This window comes from Anser anser, assembly GCF_964211835.1.
Source record: "Anser anser genome assembly, chromosome: 1".
In the NCBI taxonomy this organism is placed as follows: Eukaryota; Metazoa; Chordata; class Aves; order Anseriformes; family Anatidae; genus Anser; species Anser anser.
In genome coordinates this window covers 49,641,184-49,660,086 of record NC_139720.1, presented here as the reverse complement: position 1 = coordinate 49,660,086, position 18,903 = coordinate 49,641,184, and the positions used below count along the sequence as shown (strand labels likewise).

At 35.5% G+C, this 18,903-nt stretch overlaps 1 protein-coding gene across 1 annotated transcript; it reads right to left on the bottom strand.

Moving 5' to 3' along the window:
- On the bottom strand, window positions 1–11,916 carry LUM (lumican). Its single transcript, XM_083819862.1, has 3 exons — window positions 11,619–11,916; window positions 7,623–8,519; window positions 1–1,080 (listed from the first exon to the last, which is right to left on the bottom strand). The coding sequence occupies exons 2-3, from the start codon at window positions 8,497–8,499 to the stop codon at window positions 926–928; spliced, it is 1,032 nt and encodes a 343-aa protein (XP_083675988.1). The 5' UTR covers window positions 8,500–8,519; window positions 11,619–11,916; the 3' UTR covers window positions 1–925.
- Window positions 11,917–18,903: the final 6,987 nt, after the last annotated feature.

The window sequence follows — 18,903 nt, the reverse complement described above, 5'->3', positions numbered from 1 at the left end:
TAGAGAAAACAGTTTATTTAATCTTACAATAAATTTTGCAAAACAGAATAGCTTAGATTATCATACTTTAACTTTTTTTTTTTTTTTTTTCCAATTTATAAAAGACTGAAACATAGTTGACAATGATATGGACACAGAAATACTATTTGCTATGTTTTCTTTTCTACAATTTGGATAAAAGTAACATGCAAGTAATTGAATAAAAATACTTGTATATATGACTTATTTTGAAATAAGAATTATACCAGCAATAGAAAAAAAAATCTTGCCATGAGAACTTAGATGGAAGCATGACAAAAAAAAAAAAAAAAGTAAACAATTTTTAACCTGAAAAAATGTTCATTTCCCTGTTATCTTTCACATATTCCATTAATTGTATATTCCATTGTATATTCCATTAATTGTTGTATATTGTAATGGTCTCTGAAAGATATTTTCATATATTTTCAACTGTTTTTATATTGTTAAATCATTTGTTTTCCTTTGAGATTGATAATATGAGCAAGGCATGAATAATTAAGAATGCTGGATTGCTTGCAGGAGAATCTTCTATTTACACAGGCTAGCCCATACTGCTCAACACTCTGATGAAACCCATCTGACTTATGTAGATAAGTCTGATACCAGATGGCACATGCTGCATGCATGGACGTAGATTTCTATGAGGCCAAATGTTTTCCTTCAATTTAACCAACCAGATGAAGGCATATTTTCCACCACATCTGGTCAGTCTTGTGCTTCCTAAATACAACCATTTGTAAAAATATGCACACATTTCCTTAGTGTTGCATGCTAAGTATTAACAAAGAGAATGGTTAATATGCAGACTGACATTTTTAAAAACATATTTTAATTTTAAAGAGCTATCTTGATGTAATTCATGTAATAATGACCCCTAGAAGGGAATCTGAGATTCTGAGGCATCTCACTCCAGTGAGATCTCGGCAGCCACCCGAAGGCAGTTGTACATCTCCTGCGGCAGGTCAGCCCGAGTGAGATTGTTTCCATCCAGGCGCAAATGTGTGATCTTGGAATAGGTCAATGGTCCAACAACCTTACAGAAACTGCTCAATGGGAACTCTGAAACAAAGGGGACACAAGTAAGAGAAAGCACAAATACTTAAGACAAATAGGACAAAAACATTATTTTTCTGCCTTTTTTTTTTTTTTAACTTGGAAACAGTAACTTTCTATTTATTTAATTTTATTAATTTAATTTAATTTAATTTAATTAATTATTTTATTTATTTATTTTATTTTATTTTAATTTAATTTTTTCAATATTTTGTGTGAGCTTACTGGGACTTCAGGGGGTTTTGTTAGAGAGCTTCACATTAATTGTGAGAAGTTCAGAATTTCCAGATTGGGCTTTTCAGGTGTTGTGTGATTCCAGCATCTATTTAATTTTTAAGTCTTCAGATTTTATTTAGAGGCTTAACTTGGTATTTAGGAGAAAAAAAAAAAAAAAGAAACGTTAAGGCAAGGAGGAAGGAAGGAAGGAAGGAAGGAAGGAAGGAAGGAAGGAAGGAAGGAAGGAAGGAAGGAAGGAAGGAAGGAAGGGAAAGAAAGGAAGGAAAGAAGAAAGGAAAGGAAGAAAGGAAGAAAGGAAGAAAGGAAGAAAGGAAGAAAGGAAGAGAAAGAAAGAGAGAAAGGAAGGAAGGAAGAAAGGAAGAAAAAGAAAGAAAAAGAAAGAAAGAAAGAAAGAAAGAAAGAAAGAAAGAAAGAAAGAAAGAAAGAAAGAAAGAAAGAAAGAAAGAAAGAAAGAGAAAGAAAGAAAGAAAGGAAGGAAGGAAGGAAGGAAGGAAGGAAGGAAGGAAGGAAGGAAGGAAGGAAGGAAGGAAGGAAGGAAGGAAGGAAGGAAGGAAGGAAGAAAGGAAGAAAGGAAGAAAGGAAGAAAGGAAGAAAGAAAAGAAGTAATAAGTTTCTGGAAAAGTTGTACGTCTTATCCATAAGAAGAGGCAGTCCCCTCTGTATGTTCGTAAAATATTATTTTTGGAATGTTTCATTTTGACTTACTAGTTTTAAAATGAAATTTGGGCTGGGGACAGGGATTAAATTGTACATTTAAATTGTATAACTGAACCTTTCCAGAAAAGCAGGACTGCAAGTTAAGTTTAAAAGTAAAAAAAAATTGTAAAAATATTTGTATTTATTGCAGTTCACATATCACGCTATATAAAGCCTCCATCCAATTGAAATATGGCAGATTTTGAATGGAAATTGTATCTTATGAGCAGTATTAACTGTAAGCAGAAAAAAAATACATGAAACAGAGAAATTCTGTGCTCAGTATACATAAGCACACATACTTATGTATTGTATACCTCTGTCATTCAGAAAAGATTTATCCTCAGGAGAGAATCTATGTAAATAAACCTAATGTCCACTGTATACCACATTGTGTAACTCTGCAAAGATAGTTCTTCATTCTCTCTGTTCCCTTTGATTCAGACACTGTCACCACTCAAGAACCAATCTGAGAGACTTGATCCTCTTAAAGTTTTTGTCATTGATCAAATGTTATAAAATACTTTTGTGGTACAGAGGACCAGCTCTCATAATTTCTGAGAAATCAAGGTAGGGTTCTCAAAACCAAAAGCACTTTTGACTACAGGTCATAGGTCATTAATGGGTTTTTGAAAACACCACATTATATATCCTTTCTGCATGACTATTTATCTCATTTAAGAAAACAAGATGACCTACATTCAGTTGTAGTACTAAAGGAAGTAGAAGAAGTATCTTTCATATCTCTACTTTAACCTCAATTGGATTCTTCCAGAACTGACATTACAATAATCTTCTATCATTGATGAAATATTTCTTGTGTAAACTAAGTATAAGTGTACACCCATCTCTAAAGGCAGATCTTTAAAGAATGACAGTGTAGTTAATTTGTTAGAGACAGAGAGATGATGTTGAAGAAAGGGTAAATGTTTGAATATATTTCACAAAATAAGGAATCTTATGTGGAGACTAGGAAATGTATTTCAAATGTTAGATCTTGATCACCAAGACTTTTTAGACTAAACAACAACAACAACAAAAATCCTAGATTTTAAATATTTTACAACCTTGTTCTGGAAGGGCATCCTTAAAAAAGAGGCATCCTTAATGGAACAAGTATCGGTCAGTCCAGATTGGAATATTGTACAATATTAAACTTGTAGACCAATTCTACTACTTTACCAGTTCAAAATGTACCCACTGAAGTGCACTGATGATTTTCATGAGATAGGATCACGCAATCTAAGAAAAAGTTATAAGATTGGATCTGTGTGGATTTTGTTGTATGAAAACAAGTTTGCTTGGCCTACAGACTCTACCATTTATTATTTAGGCCAAGGTCTCTGGAGATTGTTTGGGTATAATTTGTAAAGAGGTAAATAAATATGAATTTTAATATATATGTTTTTCGTTTTCTAGTCTTTCATGGAAAATAAAATGATACAGTAAGTATAATTTTATTGAAGACCATTTGTTTAAAAGTTTTCAAAATTTACTTGTTTGTTTACCATACCGTTACTTCTGAGCACAAGTTCAAATGTAAATTTAATGTGCGTAAGCAACAAAGTTTATTACTGTTACCAAAATACCCAGCTGTGCAGATTGTTTATGAGATTGAGACAACTTTGCAAGCAGATTCAGATTTAGTCTTCACAGAAGTCAAAGGAACTCTGTCATGGGCTTCAGTGATATTTGGTTCAATTTCTTGGTGCAAAGTGTATGTATTTGGGTATTAATTTATTATACAGTTCATATAATTGTCATTTGTAAGAAGCATATTAAAAATATTTGTTTTCTAATTGCATCTATATTAGTAGAAAATTAGATAAGTGTTTCTTGAAAGTGCACTCAATGTGCAATTTCCTATATGTTCTGTATGGAAACTGCAATCAGTGAAACTGAAGCACGGTTGCACATAAAACATTACTAGTTTACTTCCTCCTTTATTTAAATGATTCATGTTCCAGATGTTCCTGCTAAAATATCTTTCTGAATAAACAGTATTAATGTTTAGAGGTAAAAAACATTGAATTTTGCTATTAGTATGACATTCATATTTTCCCTACTCAGAATTTCTGCATGAGTCAGACAAAGAAATAGTTACAAGGATTGGATGAAAGTTGGATTTTCACCTGAACAGTTATTTTCTCACTAAATGTGTCTGTTCCCATAAGAAATTCTGTCATTTTAACAATATTTATATAAGAAATATCTAAAAAAAAAAAAAAAAGAGAAAAAAAAGTAAAAAAGTCAGGAGAAGGTTTGCCCTCTGCTCTCATATACCCATAGAGAAAAGAGCATAGAAACATTTATTTTTTTTAGAATTTATTTTTGACTATATGCTAGGCAACAGTATATCCCTTGCACATCAGGACTACAAGCAGCCTTAAGCTGAGGAAGGTTAATTGTGTTAAGATTTCTTGTTCAGGTGTGCAATACAGCAGAAAAACTTAATGGGATCAGCAGTTCTAGTCATCTTTGCTGGTCTGTGGTCCCATAGTAATAGTATCTGAGTCATTGCTGTACAGGCCACTGTAAAAAATCACTTTGGGATTGCTGGAGTACTTCACATAAAAGACCACAAAGCATCTCTACAACTAACTGTGTTTAGAGTAATTAAAATTATGGTACAGCTACTGATCTAGCCAATGGACTGCAGCAGAATATGTTGTCCTTTGACTGTCCCCTTGAACATTTTCAAGTTTCCTCTTGTAATACTCCATTCACATGATATCTTCTAGCTAGGAATTCATGTGAAAGCAACTGTTTCCTTAATCCTTCACAAATGAAATATGGAGAAGTCCATCTGTGGACCCTCTTCACTGATCCTCATTGATATCTGTAACTGCAGAGTGTATTTTTGCCTTGAGCAATCTATAATAATAAATATTACAAATATGTATTTAATCCCAATGCAATCCTAAATCATGGGAGTAAACCAATGTTATTAATTGGGAAACTCCACCCTGAAATTATTAAAAAAGACATACTAAAAGAAAAGAAGATTCAATCTTATCCATTCTGGATTTGAGGTATGAAGAGAGCAAAGACATTTATAAACCCACTGTGGTCCTATGCTAGCTCGGAGGTCCAACTAGCATCAAGTACAGTTGACGGAGTATGCTGTTGATACCTAACTTGCACGCAATACTGTGCATGTGCTTCTATTTCTTAGTTAGAGATCAGAGGATTTATTCTGAATTTGTCTTTATTTCTCTTTGTCTACCGCTCCTCACATTGCAGTGGGATTAAGACAGAACACTGAAGTGAACTTGATTCTGTTACAAATCTTTCAATATATATTTACATCAACTTTTGTTCAACAATCTTGAAGTCACTCAAATTCTCAAATATTTTTTTTTTTTTTTTAGAGTAATTTTATGGCAATGCAGAATGACTGTATCAGACCTGAGAGACAAAACTCTTGGACAATAACTTAGAGAAATACGTCCTTTCTTTTTGGTAATGTCAAAACAGGTGGGACTCTTCCTCAAATACTAAGGTTAATCAATAACCCTAAAGATACGTGAGAAAACAGGAGACAACAGCAAATGAAAAACTCTGCAGAAATACGTTTATGTTAGCATTCAGTATAAGTGAAAACTTTAAGCTATGTAAGCACTTATACCTTTTAGGACAGATTATCATGAGACCTAAAACAGCAGTCTCCCTCTCAGAGTATATGAGTACCATGAGCCATAGTATGGAAGGAAAGCTGACTTTGTTTACAGCCATCCTTACACAAACCTCTGGAAAATGAGAATATTTTATTAATAAGCAACATATTATTTGTTTGGGGTTCAAAGGGCAATCAAGTGAATTTTTAGAAAGACTAAACACTCAAAACTGTCATTTAAGTATAATGAATAAAGAACTGCAAAGGTTTTGCTCAGCACATAAATAGTATCTCCTTAAAAGGAAATGCTTATTGCTTGTCCCACATTGATTATTAGTATATTAGGGAACACAATATTGTGCCTGTCAAATTAGATAGCCAAGGAAATCTATTAAGAAAATCTGCTACATTTCTTTTTCAGGCAAAAGAGTAAATCAGAGCTCTCTTGCATCAGTCCATATGGTAGCAATGAAAGTGCAGCAGTATCCAGTCCTACTCCTTACACTGTCACCCTCTCCTGCTGACCAGTATTTTGGAAATACAGCTTTCATTGAAAAGTGTATTGCTGTCATGGTTGCTCAGAAGTCCTTGGAAACATGAACAGAAGGCAAAGTTGGTACCTGGGTATCTTGCAGAAGGCTCAGAACAACCATTCTAATCAGTTAAAATTGCCTCATTTAACTCAGGAGAAATTAAATATCAACAGCTCTTTTAGGAAAGAGAGAGTATCTGAAAGAGTTCTACAGGTTGCTGTATGTAGTACCTCATGTGGAAAGCATTAATTCATTTTTTTTTCCCTCTTCAAAATAAGGAAATGATATATAGGGAAAAAAAATCATAATATTGAGGAACATGCGAAACAGTAAATAACAAACAAAAGGTCTTGCCTTCTCCCAGGTAAGATAACAATTAAAATATTTTGCTGTAAAGGCCAAGTCTGTATTGAGTAAGGAAAAAAATGTTTCTTAGCTAACACTGATATCCTAGACCCCCGATGGATACAGATAAGCAGATGAGGATTTTATGGTTTATAGTTTATGCTAGCTAGCAGGATGATGTAAGTCTTCTATCAGAAATGCTGTATTTGACCATACTACCTCTCCATGAGAGGCCACTGCTGACAGAGATCCAGCTGGAGAGCTTCTGACATGAAGGTGGGGTCTGCCCAGCTCTATAGTATCTCCCTCCCATCCCAGGATTAGGACAGCCTTCTAAAAGCTCTGTCTCAGCAGAAACCTCCATTATCTCATACAAGGTGTGGCTGTTATTGATTTTAGAAGGAACTGTTTTAAAATCATGCTTGAATGGAGACAAACTTGACAACTAATCATATGATGTGGAAAATGGGAATGAAAATAGAAAGCAACAGGATCAGGATTTCAAGATGGGTTTGGAAAAATACTGTCTGTAAGGGGGAAGGGGAGGAAAGGGGAGAAAAAATTATATATATATATATAAATATATGTATATATATATATAAGCTGCTTCATTGTCTCTTTTTCATTGTGCCTTGTGCCTACTACCTTATGAATTTATTGACCTCTCCTTCTCTCCTCCCCTCCAGAACTTTCACTGACACTCTTCTGAAAGGTTGCACATACTGTAGTTTTACTCTCAGCTATCTTTTTGTTGACTTACAAATTATGACTATCCTCCGCACTGATTAAACTTTTCCCAGAGTGGTGTTTGTTTGTTTGTTTGTTTGTTTTCTAAATTGTATATGTGCACTCCATTGACTTTGATGGAGGTACTTCAGTGTACCTGAGACAAGTATTTGGCAAATAATTACCATATATGTATGAAAACATAATATTGTGTCTTTAAGATTAATTTGTGTAGCTAAATGTCTATCTTTTAATATCAATGTGAGCAACAGTAAGAGAAATGTTAGCCGGTTACATTTATTTAAACTGGTTGAACTACTCTTCCAGATACTTGCATCAACCATTAGTGTCTAGATAGTGGTAAATGGTAAAGAAAATATGCAAATTTAACTCACTGTTAATTTTGTTGACTTGGAGGTAGAAGTTTTCAAGATTCTCACTGACAGTTGGAATGCTCTTCAGTTGATTGAAGGAGAGATCTAACTCAACCAGTGATGTGATATTGAAGACGTTGCCTGGTATTCCAGAATCTGTTAATTTATTGTGGGATAAACGTAAATATTGCAGGGTTTTAAAACCTTGGAAATACTCATCAGGAATGTTGGAGATCTGGTTATTGTCAAAATACAGCATAAGCAAGGAGTGAGGCAGTCCTGTTGGTAGCTTTGTGAGTCGATTGAAGCTTAAGTCAAGATACAAAAGTGAATTCAGGCCTTTAAAAGCCCCAGAAATAGAATCTGCTTTCAGCTGGTTGTTCTGGAGGTGAATGACAGTCAGATTTGCCAGCCCCTCAAGTGCACCGGGATTAACTTTTGTGATCTTGTTGTGACTTAACTGCAGGTCATCCAGAGTTTTGGGGAGTGGTCCAACAGCTTCAGTCAAATTGTTGTAATTAATGTGAAGTTTCTTCAAATGCTTTAGTTTAGAGAAGACTCTTCCCTTAATTTTTGAATTTTCCAAATGGTTGTGATCTAGGATCAGCCACTGTAGGTCTGTTACATTATCAAATGTGTTTTCTTCAATGCCCTCAATCATATTGTTTCGAAGATAAAGGTATTTTATTCCACTTGGTACAATTGGAATGGTTTTCAGTTTAAGATTGTCACAATACATTGCAGTAGGGTAGCTTAAAGGACAATTACATTCTGGAGCACACACTGCTGAGGATGGCCCAAAAGGATCATAACCATAATCATCTGCAGGACCATAGTCATATTGGCAAAAAATGCCACTAATCAACACCAGAAAAATGGGCAGTGAGTTTAAAGTCATCTTTGAAATGTATCTTGTCCCTGTATAGTGGAGGGGGATAAAAAAGTTACAATTCTGATTTTTTTTCCAACAATATTTGAAATTTTAGAACACAAAGAATATGATTCAAAACTAATCAATTCAGGCTTCCCATATAAAGCTATTAAATAATAAAAGTATATTACTTTGTTAGTAATGCGCAGTTGCTATTACGAATTTACAGTCCCTGTTTTGTTATAAACTGCCTTTATAGTGTGAAACTGAAGGTTATTCTGCTGTTGCAAATAACACATTTTTAAAGTCATACTGCAGCCATTCATCAAGTTACAATAAGGATGATAATGTCCAACTTTTCTAAACTTGGCACAGAAGAGTTTCCAATTTTGCTGAAGGCCATGTTCAGAGATAGTTTTGCCATTTAAATTCTATCAAGCTTTCATTGCTATTACTAATATGTTAGAATTCCTCATTTTTAAATAACGTGGTATTTTCTATTAAGTTCAAAAAGGTCAGGAAAGTTACAAACTGAGAGGGATGGTCTGCTATATAGTTTGTTGTTAAATTCCAGTAGCTTGAAATATTTTATTCTCCCATTTCCTCTAAAGAAAGGTGGGAATGTTTCATATTCAGAATAACAAACTCATAGAAACATAGTGCATGTTCTCTTGGATCTGTCAACCAGTACTACATATAGTACTACATATGGTGCATGAGTATAATCTCTATCTAATAGTGGTCTACAGTGGATCTGATATGACTGCACTTCAGATAGTGTAAGTATTCTTGCAAAGTCGATGTATAACAATGATTGTGATAATTACATTGTGTCACCATTCTAAATAAATAGATCAATAACATACTTGCTTTGCGTAGGTGGCCTTCTAGATCACATATAGCTAAAGGATGTTTTAGTGTCTTTGGGTATGTTTTGTTGTGATACAATATGAGTGATCTCACCTTACTTTTTAAAGGCGTACTTCATAAGATATTAATCTATTAGTATATCACAATCTTCATAGATTAATATCTTGACAATGTTTCTTACTACCTACATGGAGTCTGTGTTATAAAGTCAGTGAACTAACTTTGCTTTTCACTGGTGAAAGTGTACTCAACTACTGTTTAAAGAGTGAGACAATTAAGAATATCCTTAGAACAATCATGTTCTCAAGTAATTTCAGACAGCATGTGGAGCCTTTAAACAGACCACCAGGCATTGATCTCAGATCTAGGCAGTCTTCCAGCAAAGTCAGCCTTGTTATTGGCACTGTTTCATGGAACACAGAATTATACCTAACGTTGAAATGCAGGATCATTGCTAGAAAGTCTTCTTTAACTAAATTGCCTTGCTTTTATTGACTTGATAAAAGCCACATAACAGCTCAACTAAAGTAACTCTAAGCAGGGCCTATTGATCTAGTGCAGAAAAAGGACTTTTTTTTTTTTTTTAATTTGGTCAATCACCCCAAAAGCCCCTCTGATGGATATTAAACTTTTGTCTTCTGGATGAATAGGAGGATTGCATATCTTTTTCCATGGTGTTGGTTTCATCACATTTACCTAATTACAAACTATTGGATAGAGAATCAATCAAATGTGAGTTGTCAGTGTAATTTTCTTTGTTCTTTATTACTGTATGGGAACATGAAAACTCTATCTTCAGTCCCCTGCTGGTATAAGTAAGTACATCTTCTCTGAAAGAAAAGTTACATTGACAAAATTTACCTCAAAATCTGGTCATATTTAGGTATTAAACATTAAGAACAGAAGACTAACTGCTTCTGTATTCAAAATATAAAACACCATAGAGAACTTATTGGACTACGTTCTTTGGCCTTACAATGACATTTTTACACATCCTCCTTAATTTATAGTCTTTCTGATAAAGTAGGATAAATTTCCTATTTTAAATTCAAATTCTATTGCTCTTGTATTTTCAAATTATATTCATAATTCTTGATTTATTACTGAGGCTGACATAGTATTATATATAGTCATTATATAGGCTGACATAGTTATTTTAAAGAGTATAAAATGTTTAACTACTCTGCAAAATCCTGGAAGTAATTTGGAGTTAGACAGCAATTTTTTGGAATGATTTTATCAAAAATTTAAAAATTTAGATGCCATTTCCTTAGTGCAAAGCCATAAGTGTATGTGTCTGACATAAAATAGCACAGTAAAGTAAATAGTGTAGTTAATTTATTTATTTATGTATTTATTTTCATTCACGCTTCTAAATGTTTCTGTCAGAAATGTAAGATGTCTGTACATGACTGATCATATACACATGCTTGGTTGTTACACTGAACTATATGAATTCAAAAGATAACATCAGAATATGTTCTTAGATGTTTATCTTATAAGCATTCTTGAATGGATTGCTTGTGTCTGTTCTACTCAGTTATGTTGTAAAATACCTGTGAAAACATTTATGAAGTTGCTCAGGCAACATGCCAAAACATACTAAATGACAAATCCACAAATCCACAAATTTGGAAAAATGCTTACTATAGTAGAGTAGACAAACTATTCAAATTATTTTGGAACCTATACTGCCTTAGTTCTAAAATTGTTGTGAAATAAAATAAATATAAATTTATGGTACCACTATAATTAATATAAATATACCTTAATTCTGCAGCTTAATGTTTTACACAATTTGCATAAGTTATCATTAAGAAGTTTCAATAGGATATTTCAAATGTGCCTTAAAAACTAAATTATTCAAAGTATGTATAATTTTCCTCTTGTTGTTTACTTCATTAAATATTTAAGTGTCTGGATGCCTTGTCTTTTTGTGAAATGAAACAAAATGATTTAACAAACAGAGTGCTATGGAGCTATTACTAATAGACTATGAATGAGTAAGTAAGGAATGAATAGTCTTAAAAAATATATTTGTACTGTACATCAATTCTTCTTTTGAAGTAGAACAAAACAGACTTGAAATGAGCGCAAGATTTATGCACAAAACTTGAGGTCATTTTAGGGAAACTAGAAAAGTAAATGTACTAAACAACTGTTGATTTGTGTTCAATTTACAAATTGGCAAACTTATCCTGACATGTTTTCACATTCATATTACAGCTACGTTTAAATAGCTTAACATTACAGTTAAAACATGCAGAAACACTTACCTTACTGCCTTGAAGCTGCTTTCGTTAATTCCCAGAGCAGATGCAATAAGGGACTGTATCGACCAATATATGCTGTAAACAGTGTCAGGAGGTAAAAGTCTGCCAGATCCTCTGTGTTACAAGAGAAGAAAAAAAAAAAAAAAAAAAGCCCTAGTCACGCTGTTCTCTGAAGCTGCTATGTCATCATGGTGATCTTGTGGTGTGGCATGTACAAAAATGCAGCTCTCTAATGAAGTGCAGGTGGATACCATATTTTGTACAAGGACAACCCATCTGCTCTTCCTGTGGGATGAGAGAATGATAAGTGTTCAGAAACCTGAAAAAGTTTAGACCACTAGCCACAGCCTTATACAAAGATTTTTTGTATTTTAGAGGGAAAATATTTTCCTTTATAAAACAAATTGTAAACAGACTTTTGTTTCCCAACTTATTTTATACTGCTAGACATGAGTTAACAAATAGCACTAAGACCTCAGTGCTGCTGTATTTCTTTAGCCAAGTGACTCATTCATTATTTTTTTTTATTATTATTTTTTTTAATATCTTATGTGCACATTAAAACATCCTTAATAAAACTTTTAGCTTAAGGACCAGATTAACAGATGTAAAATTATCTTTGAATTACAACCTTTTTCTCAGCATTAAATAAGGAGTTCAAAGTTTGTTCTACAAAGCTTAGGAATTTACATGGTCTGTAACATTTCTTTGGTGATTAAATGCATGTCTGTTTAGTACAAACACATCCGAGGAACTTTTTTTTTTCAGCAGTTACTGTAAACTCACTTTATACGTTTGTTCATTTTTGCACTTACGACTTTCTCCTGCTTTTCAGAATCTGGAACTACTCAGCTTTACATTGTCTGTTTCTCATTCCGTGGATATAGTTCAAGAATGCATCTTACAGCTTGGAGGAGAATGTTATTTTCACTGGGAAATGCCAAAAAAATAATGCACTAAGACAGTAACTGTTTAAAGTGGATCCTAATGTTTCTGTGAGAACCTTCCCTTATCTCTAATTGGATATCTTCCCTTTTTATGGGATGCAAGCTCTCTGTTCTAAAGTTGGATGGAGACAAATGTGCATACAGAAAGCATATACATTTTAAAGAACCTTGGGTGTTTAATTACATATAACTGTAATTATCAAGTTTCTTGTTGGTGGTGGTGGTTTGTTTGTTTGTTTGCTGTCTGTTATCACCTGTATGGGGTAAATTGCTTTTTCCATAACTTTTTGTAATCCATTCCTTTGCTAAATTTAGTTTTGTCTTAACTCACATGATAATGCAGGGAATGAGACCAGCTACTTCTGTGGAAAGTCATGGTACAGGATTTAGTTAGGCTGGAGAACCCTAGCAGTGTCTTGCAGCAGAGAAGCCTGGATGGGGGCTTCCACTGAGATCTGATGATGATGCATCTGGGCCACCATGCCTGTGGGGGTCACTGGGAGCAGGGAAAGGTTGGACATAATTCAGTGCCCTTCACAGAGAATGCGAAAGACACAACATCGTTACAGCCCCCTGGGCTACAATTCCTGTTTCTGCCATAACAAAATTAGCATACAAATTTACGCAAGACAGAGTACCAAGTATCAGTTCAGTTCTGAGGGAGTAAATTTTACTCTTTTGATGTTCTGACATCATGCTGGTCACTGTGGCATGGGAGAGCCATTTACATATTAAGAAACAGAGGCTGAAGACAGACCATAGCTACACTGTTTGAATGATGTAAATCAGCTAAATGGTTAAGAGAATGTGAAAACTCCTCCCATTTAAAGCCATGGGATTGCCATAGTAAACTAAACTAAGTAGGTGAAATGTGCATGGGATCAGGACTGGAAATGTAAAAGTGGACAAAGCTGTTGTTGTCCTGTGCATGGACAAATGGAGACCAGACGGAGTTTCTCATACACAGTACGATACTTATCTGAAAATAACTTCTTTAGTTTCAGTTGACCATGGAAAACCTAAACTGTAGCCTTGACTGCAAATGGAACAATAAACAGGAGTATTGAGCAAATGATCTATCTGGAATAAAGAAAACATTCTGAGTACAGAAAGGGATGCCTTGGAGTGTCTGGGGAATTGCTCTGGGGAAGAAGGTACAGCAAACTGAGCAATGGTGAATAACATTTGTAAAGACAATTTAAAAAATCCACAGGAAAGATACTGGATGTATAGATTCAGGGCTTCGTGTCCAGACATGTACAGGGCTGGAGAGGGCCAAGAAGTCTGGTAGATCTTAATAAAAGGATCTGAAAGCAAACCTCACTGCAAGCATATCACTTTGCTGTAAGTCAGATCTAGCTTTCAGGAATTGTGAGTTACAATACCACTATTTTCTGTCTTCAGTCATTAGTGATAACCCTTCTGCCTTTTCTCTCTTGTAAAAAGTACCTTCTTAATAACCCCTCCTAATCTGTGGTTTGTTTTTTTTTGTTGTTGTTTGTTTGTTTCTGTCCTAATTTTCTAAAAATATTCTAGTTGCTGAAACTTAATAGATATTACCTATGACAACTGCTTCTTTCTAGTCTTAAAACTGTACATATCTGGTACTGAGTAGAGTACATCAGTGCTTAATTGTGACTAAACTTCAACTCTGTGAGTACTTATTCAGAAGCAAGTACTGTTTCCCTAAGAGCCAAGAGATTTGAGTGATTTAAGAATATGATATCTGGGTTCTAGAACCATATAGCCCCAGACAGTGGTTGTGGAACTTTTCAAATTGCCACATAAATGGAGTTTTAATTTTTTTCACTGTTCTCTTTTAATTTAAATATCTCTCTCAAAATGAAATGAAGGCCAGTTCATTTTAAATGTCTATTTTTACTGCAGCAGAAGGTAAAGAAATATCGATTAAGGAAAAAGTTCATTCCATGGGCACCATAACATAACCCACAAATTATAAATAAATGGTACGGTGTTTGTTGTGAGTTATTGCAAATGTGTGATGTTTTCCACATCTCTACATAGTAATTGTATAGCCGGTGAGCCTATATACAGATAATAAACAAAAATATGATATTGGCTCAAACCGCCAGTAATAATTAGTTAAATGTTTTTGTGAAATTCTGCAGCACTTTGAAAATATTGCTTAAGGCTGACTCATATCAAATGAGTTCCACTAAAAACAATTCAGTTCCAGATTCTGAAGGCTGTAGGTGCTTATTATTTCTTCATCTGAAAACTTCCTTTCCTCCAAATTGAAATTTTATTTATTCAGCCTCTACAGTGCACTTACACGTTAAATGGAAATTTTTAGAGCACATATTATAAGCATTACAAAATTTGTGGTGATCCAAATCCTTTTTCCTTTCTCCTAAAAAGGAAATAACAGCTTTGGAAATTTACAAAAATGGTAGTAGTGGTACAACCTATTAGCAGACCACAACAGATATTTTAGTTGAATATGGATTTTTGTTTTTGTGGTTCTGAGGAATTCCTTACTGTTTTACTTCAGACTTGACTGTGTCTATATTTGAGTACTCTCCATTGCTTTTCAGACTGTTTTTTGTACTAATCTGCACTTAATTCGACACAAATCGTCAATGACAAAATTCCTTTTAGTTGATTCAAAACTTGACCACATCTCTTGTATGTTAAGAGAGACTAAGGTTATATTAGCCTCTATGTTAGTAGAGACTAAGGTTAGTAACTGTTTTATAAACATATATAAAGTCATGTAGCCTTGGAACATGAACCAACTCAGATAATTCTAAAATAAAGAGTATGAGAAGATATCAAGGAATTTTGGTGAATTTCTGGGAAAGTTGTGGTTACAGTTAAAAGTTACAAAGTATTAAACAGCACAGATAACTTATTACAGAATCACAGAATCACAGAATTGTAGGGGTTGGAAGGGACCTCAAGAGATCATCGAGTCCAACCCCTCTGCCAAAGCAGGTTCCTTAGAGCAGGCTGCCCAGGTTGGCATCCAGACGTGCCTTGAATATCTCCAGAGAAGAAGACTCCACAACCTCCCTGGGCAGCCTGTTCCAGTGCTCCATCACCCTCACTGTGAAGAAGTTCTTTTGCATGTTGGCACAGAACTTCCTGTGCTCTATCTTGTGGCCATCACCTCTTGTTCTATCCCCACAAACCACTGAAAAGAGGTTGGCCAAATCCCTCTGTCTCCCACACCTCAGGTATTTATAAACATTGATGAGATCCCCTCTCACTCCAGGCTGAACAGACCCAAGTCTCTCAGCTTTTCTTCATAGGGAAGATGCTCCAGGCCCCGTATCATATTTGTGGCCCTCCACTGGACTCTTTCCAGGAGATTCCTGTCTTTTTTGTACCGGGGAGCCCACAACTAGACACAGTACTCCAGGTGAGATCTGACCAGGGCAGAGTAGAGGGGGAGGATCACCTCCCTTGACCTGCTGGCCACGTTCCTTTTAATGCACGCCAGGATCCCATTGGTCCCCTTGGCCACGAGGGCACACTGCTGGCTCATGGTCAACCTGTCATCCACCAAGACCCCCGCTTATAGGGAAAGAAAGATCTAGGCATGGCAAACTTGGTTAGCTTACTGACTAACATTCATATATAACAATGCTCTACCTTCATAGACCTCCTTTGAAAATCATTAACTTCTTGCATCTTCTTTTAATTTAGACATTACCAATGTCTTTCTTCATTCAAATCACTAAAGTTTAAGGCCAGGAAGGTTGTTGCATCCCAATTTGTCATACATCGCAAAACATTAAACTTTATTCTGTTTCTGCTGTATTAAATCCAATAAAATGTCTTTGCCTACATATGATCCAGATAGCATATAGCCATGATCTAAGACCAAAAAAATTTTAGAGTTTTTTAGTTTGATGCAAAAACCTTTCACTTGTTAAATAAATAAATAAATAAATAAATCTTTGGCTCTGGTAACTCTTTTTCCTAACAGATGAAAGAAGCTGTAAGGCTTGCTACCATTAAAGAATACCTTCTAGCACATGGTCATTTCTTAATCTTCCGTTAGATCATCAAGAAAATAAACTAAAACAAACAAACAAAAAACAGACTAAACACTTGATCTTCTGCCTTCCATTTTAGCTATCCTTTCCATGAAGTTTTTTTTTTTTCCTTTTGCTACAGCTATATGTGTCACTATTTTACACAAAGATGAAGATGCCTTTAATTCCTCCTTGTTCTTTGTTATACAGCCAACATTTGCATAAGTGGTTTTTGTGACTTAATGGTCTTATTAGTTCATTTCTGTGTCTTTTTTTTCCATTACGGTTTCCCTACTGGAAACTGAAAATTTCCTTACTGAAAAATAAGAGTTCCTTACTGGAATTGGTTTCACAAGCTGGCAGGTTATGATGGGATACTCAGCACTGTCCCATTTGTGGGCAGAGAGTTGCTTTCTGAGGCAAAGTTGGACATTGAGACTGCCAGTTATGTAAGTTTTATTTATCAGAGATTTCACAGTTTTCATCCTTGTGTCTGCTAGTATGCACTTCCAGGTATCACTCAGTAATGGGGGCCTGATAGAAAAGAGGACCTGCTCAAGTTGTGCAGACCTAAGGCATCCCCAGTCTAAATATTAGTTTTACTGTTTCTCCTTCAAGCATAAACATCAAGCAACTTTAGGTTTATGAACTTAACAGAGTTGCCATGTTATCCAGGAACAGTAGCTCCCAGTTCATAGAGCATACAGGGTGGTCCTGGGGATTTGGCTCCTTATGTTTGTGCATGCACCTGCAGCACGCAGCACGTACTGGCACATCCTGCTCTACAAGACCTCAGTGGGAGTGGGAACTGCTTCCTCCTGCAAAGCTGGCTAGCTGTATCATGCTTCTCCATGACACGCTGTCTACAACTAAGTTCCAACAGGGATTTGAAATAGACAGGTGAATCTGGTGAATAAAAAATAAATAAATAAAAAATGCAGGGCTGGTGCTGCAGTCAGGGATTTGGCTACTTAGACCATTGGACTTGCTTTGAGAAACCTGGTCTACTGGAATTAGATGGGGTCCATCTGTATGAGGAGGGAAAGAACATCTTTAGTTACAGACTTGCCAAGCTGGTGAAGAAAGCTTTAAACTAAAGCTACCAGAGTAGGAGAATGTTGATGCTGACATTAACTATTGCTGCCCATAGATGCAGCACAAAAGTATGCCAACCAGTAAGTCAGTTTCATTAGAGGTCCAACTCAAATGCCTCTATGCAAACTCACACAGCATAGGAAATAAGCAGGGTAAACTGTAATTTTTATCCCAGTCTCAGGGCTGTGATATTACAGTCCTCAGTGAGATGTGGTGGGATGGCTCACATGACTGGAATGCTTGAATGGATGGCTACAGGCTGTTCGGGAGAGATAGGGAGGGAAGAAGAGGAGATGGGGGTAGCCCTCTACTTTAGGGAAGATCTGGAGTGTATGGAGCTTAGTTATGGCGATGAAAGGGTTTAATGTCTCTGCGTAATGATCAGAAGAAAGGCCAACAAGGAAGATATTAAGGTAGGAGTATATTATAGACCAATGAACCAAGCTGAAGAAGCAGGCAAAATATTCTGTAAGCATCTAGAAGTGTAAATCACTAGCACTCATTCTCATGGGAGACTTCAACTTCCCAGGTGTCTACTGGAAATAGGGGAGAAGGAGAAAACTAGGAGATTCGTGGAATTTGTGGAGGATTACTTCCTGTCTCAGGTGATGAGGGAACTTACTAGGGAAGGTGCTCCACTGGACCTCGTGCTTGTTAACAGAGAAGGTCTCAAGGCTGATGTGATGTTTGGAGACTGTTTCAAGCACAGTGACAATGAGATGATAGAGTTCTCAGTCCTTGGGGAAGCAAGAATAGCAGTCAGCAGAACTGCTACTTTGAATTTTCATAGGGCTGATTTTATCCTATTTAAGGACCTGGTTGACAGGTCCCTTGGGAGAGAGCTTTAAAGAATGAAAGAGTCCAGGAAGGCTTAATATTCCTCAAGAAAGAAATCCTGAAGGCACAAGAGCAGGCTTGCAGGCTGTCCCTATGTGCTTAAAGGTGAGCTTGTGGGATAGAATACTAGCCTAGCTAAATAGACAGCTTCTTCTGGAACTTGGGAAAAAAAAATACCTTTGGAAGAATGGAAGAAGGGGCCAGTAACTGAAGAGGACTACAAAGGTGTTGTGAGGTTATGCAGGGAAGAAGTTAGAAGTGCCAGAGCCCAGCTAGAGCTTAACTTTGCAAAAATGTTTTTATAATTGCACAAACAAGAAATGGAAGATTAAGGAGAATCCCCATTCTTAACAGGCGGAAGGGGGGAAACATAATGACGAGATGAGGAAAAGGCTGAGGTACTTACTG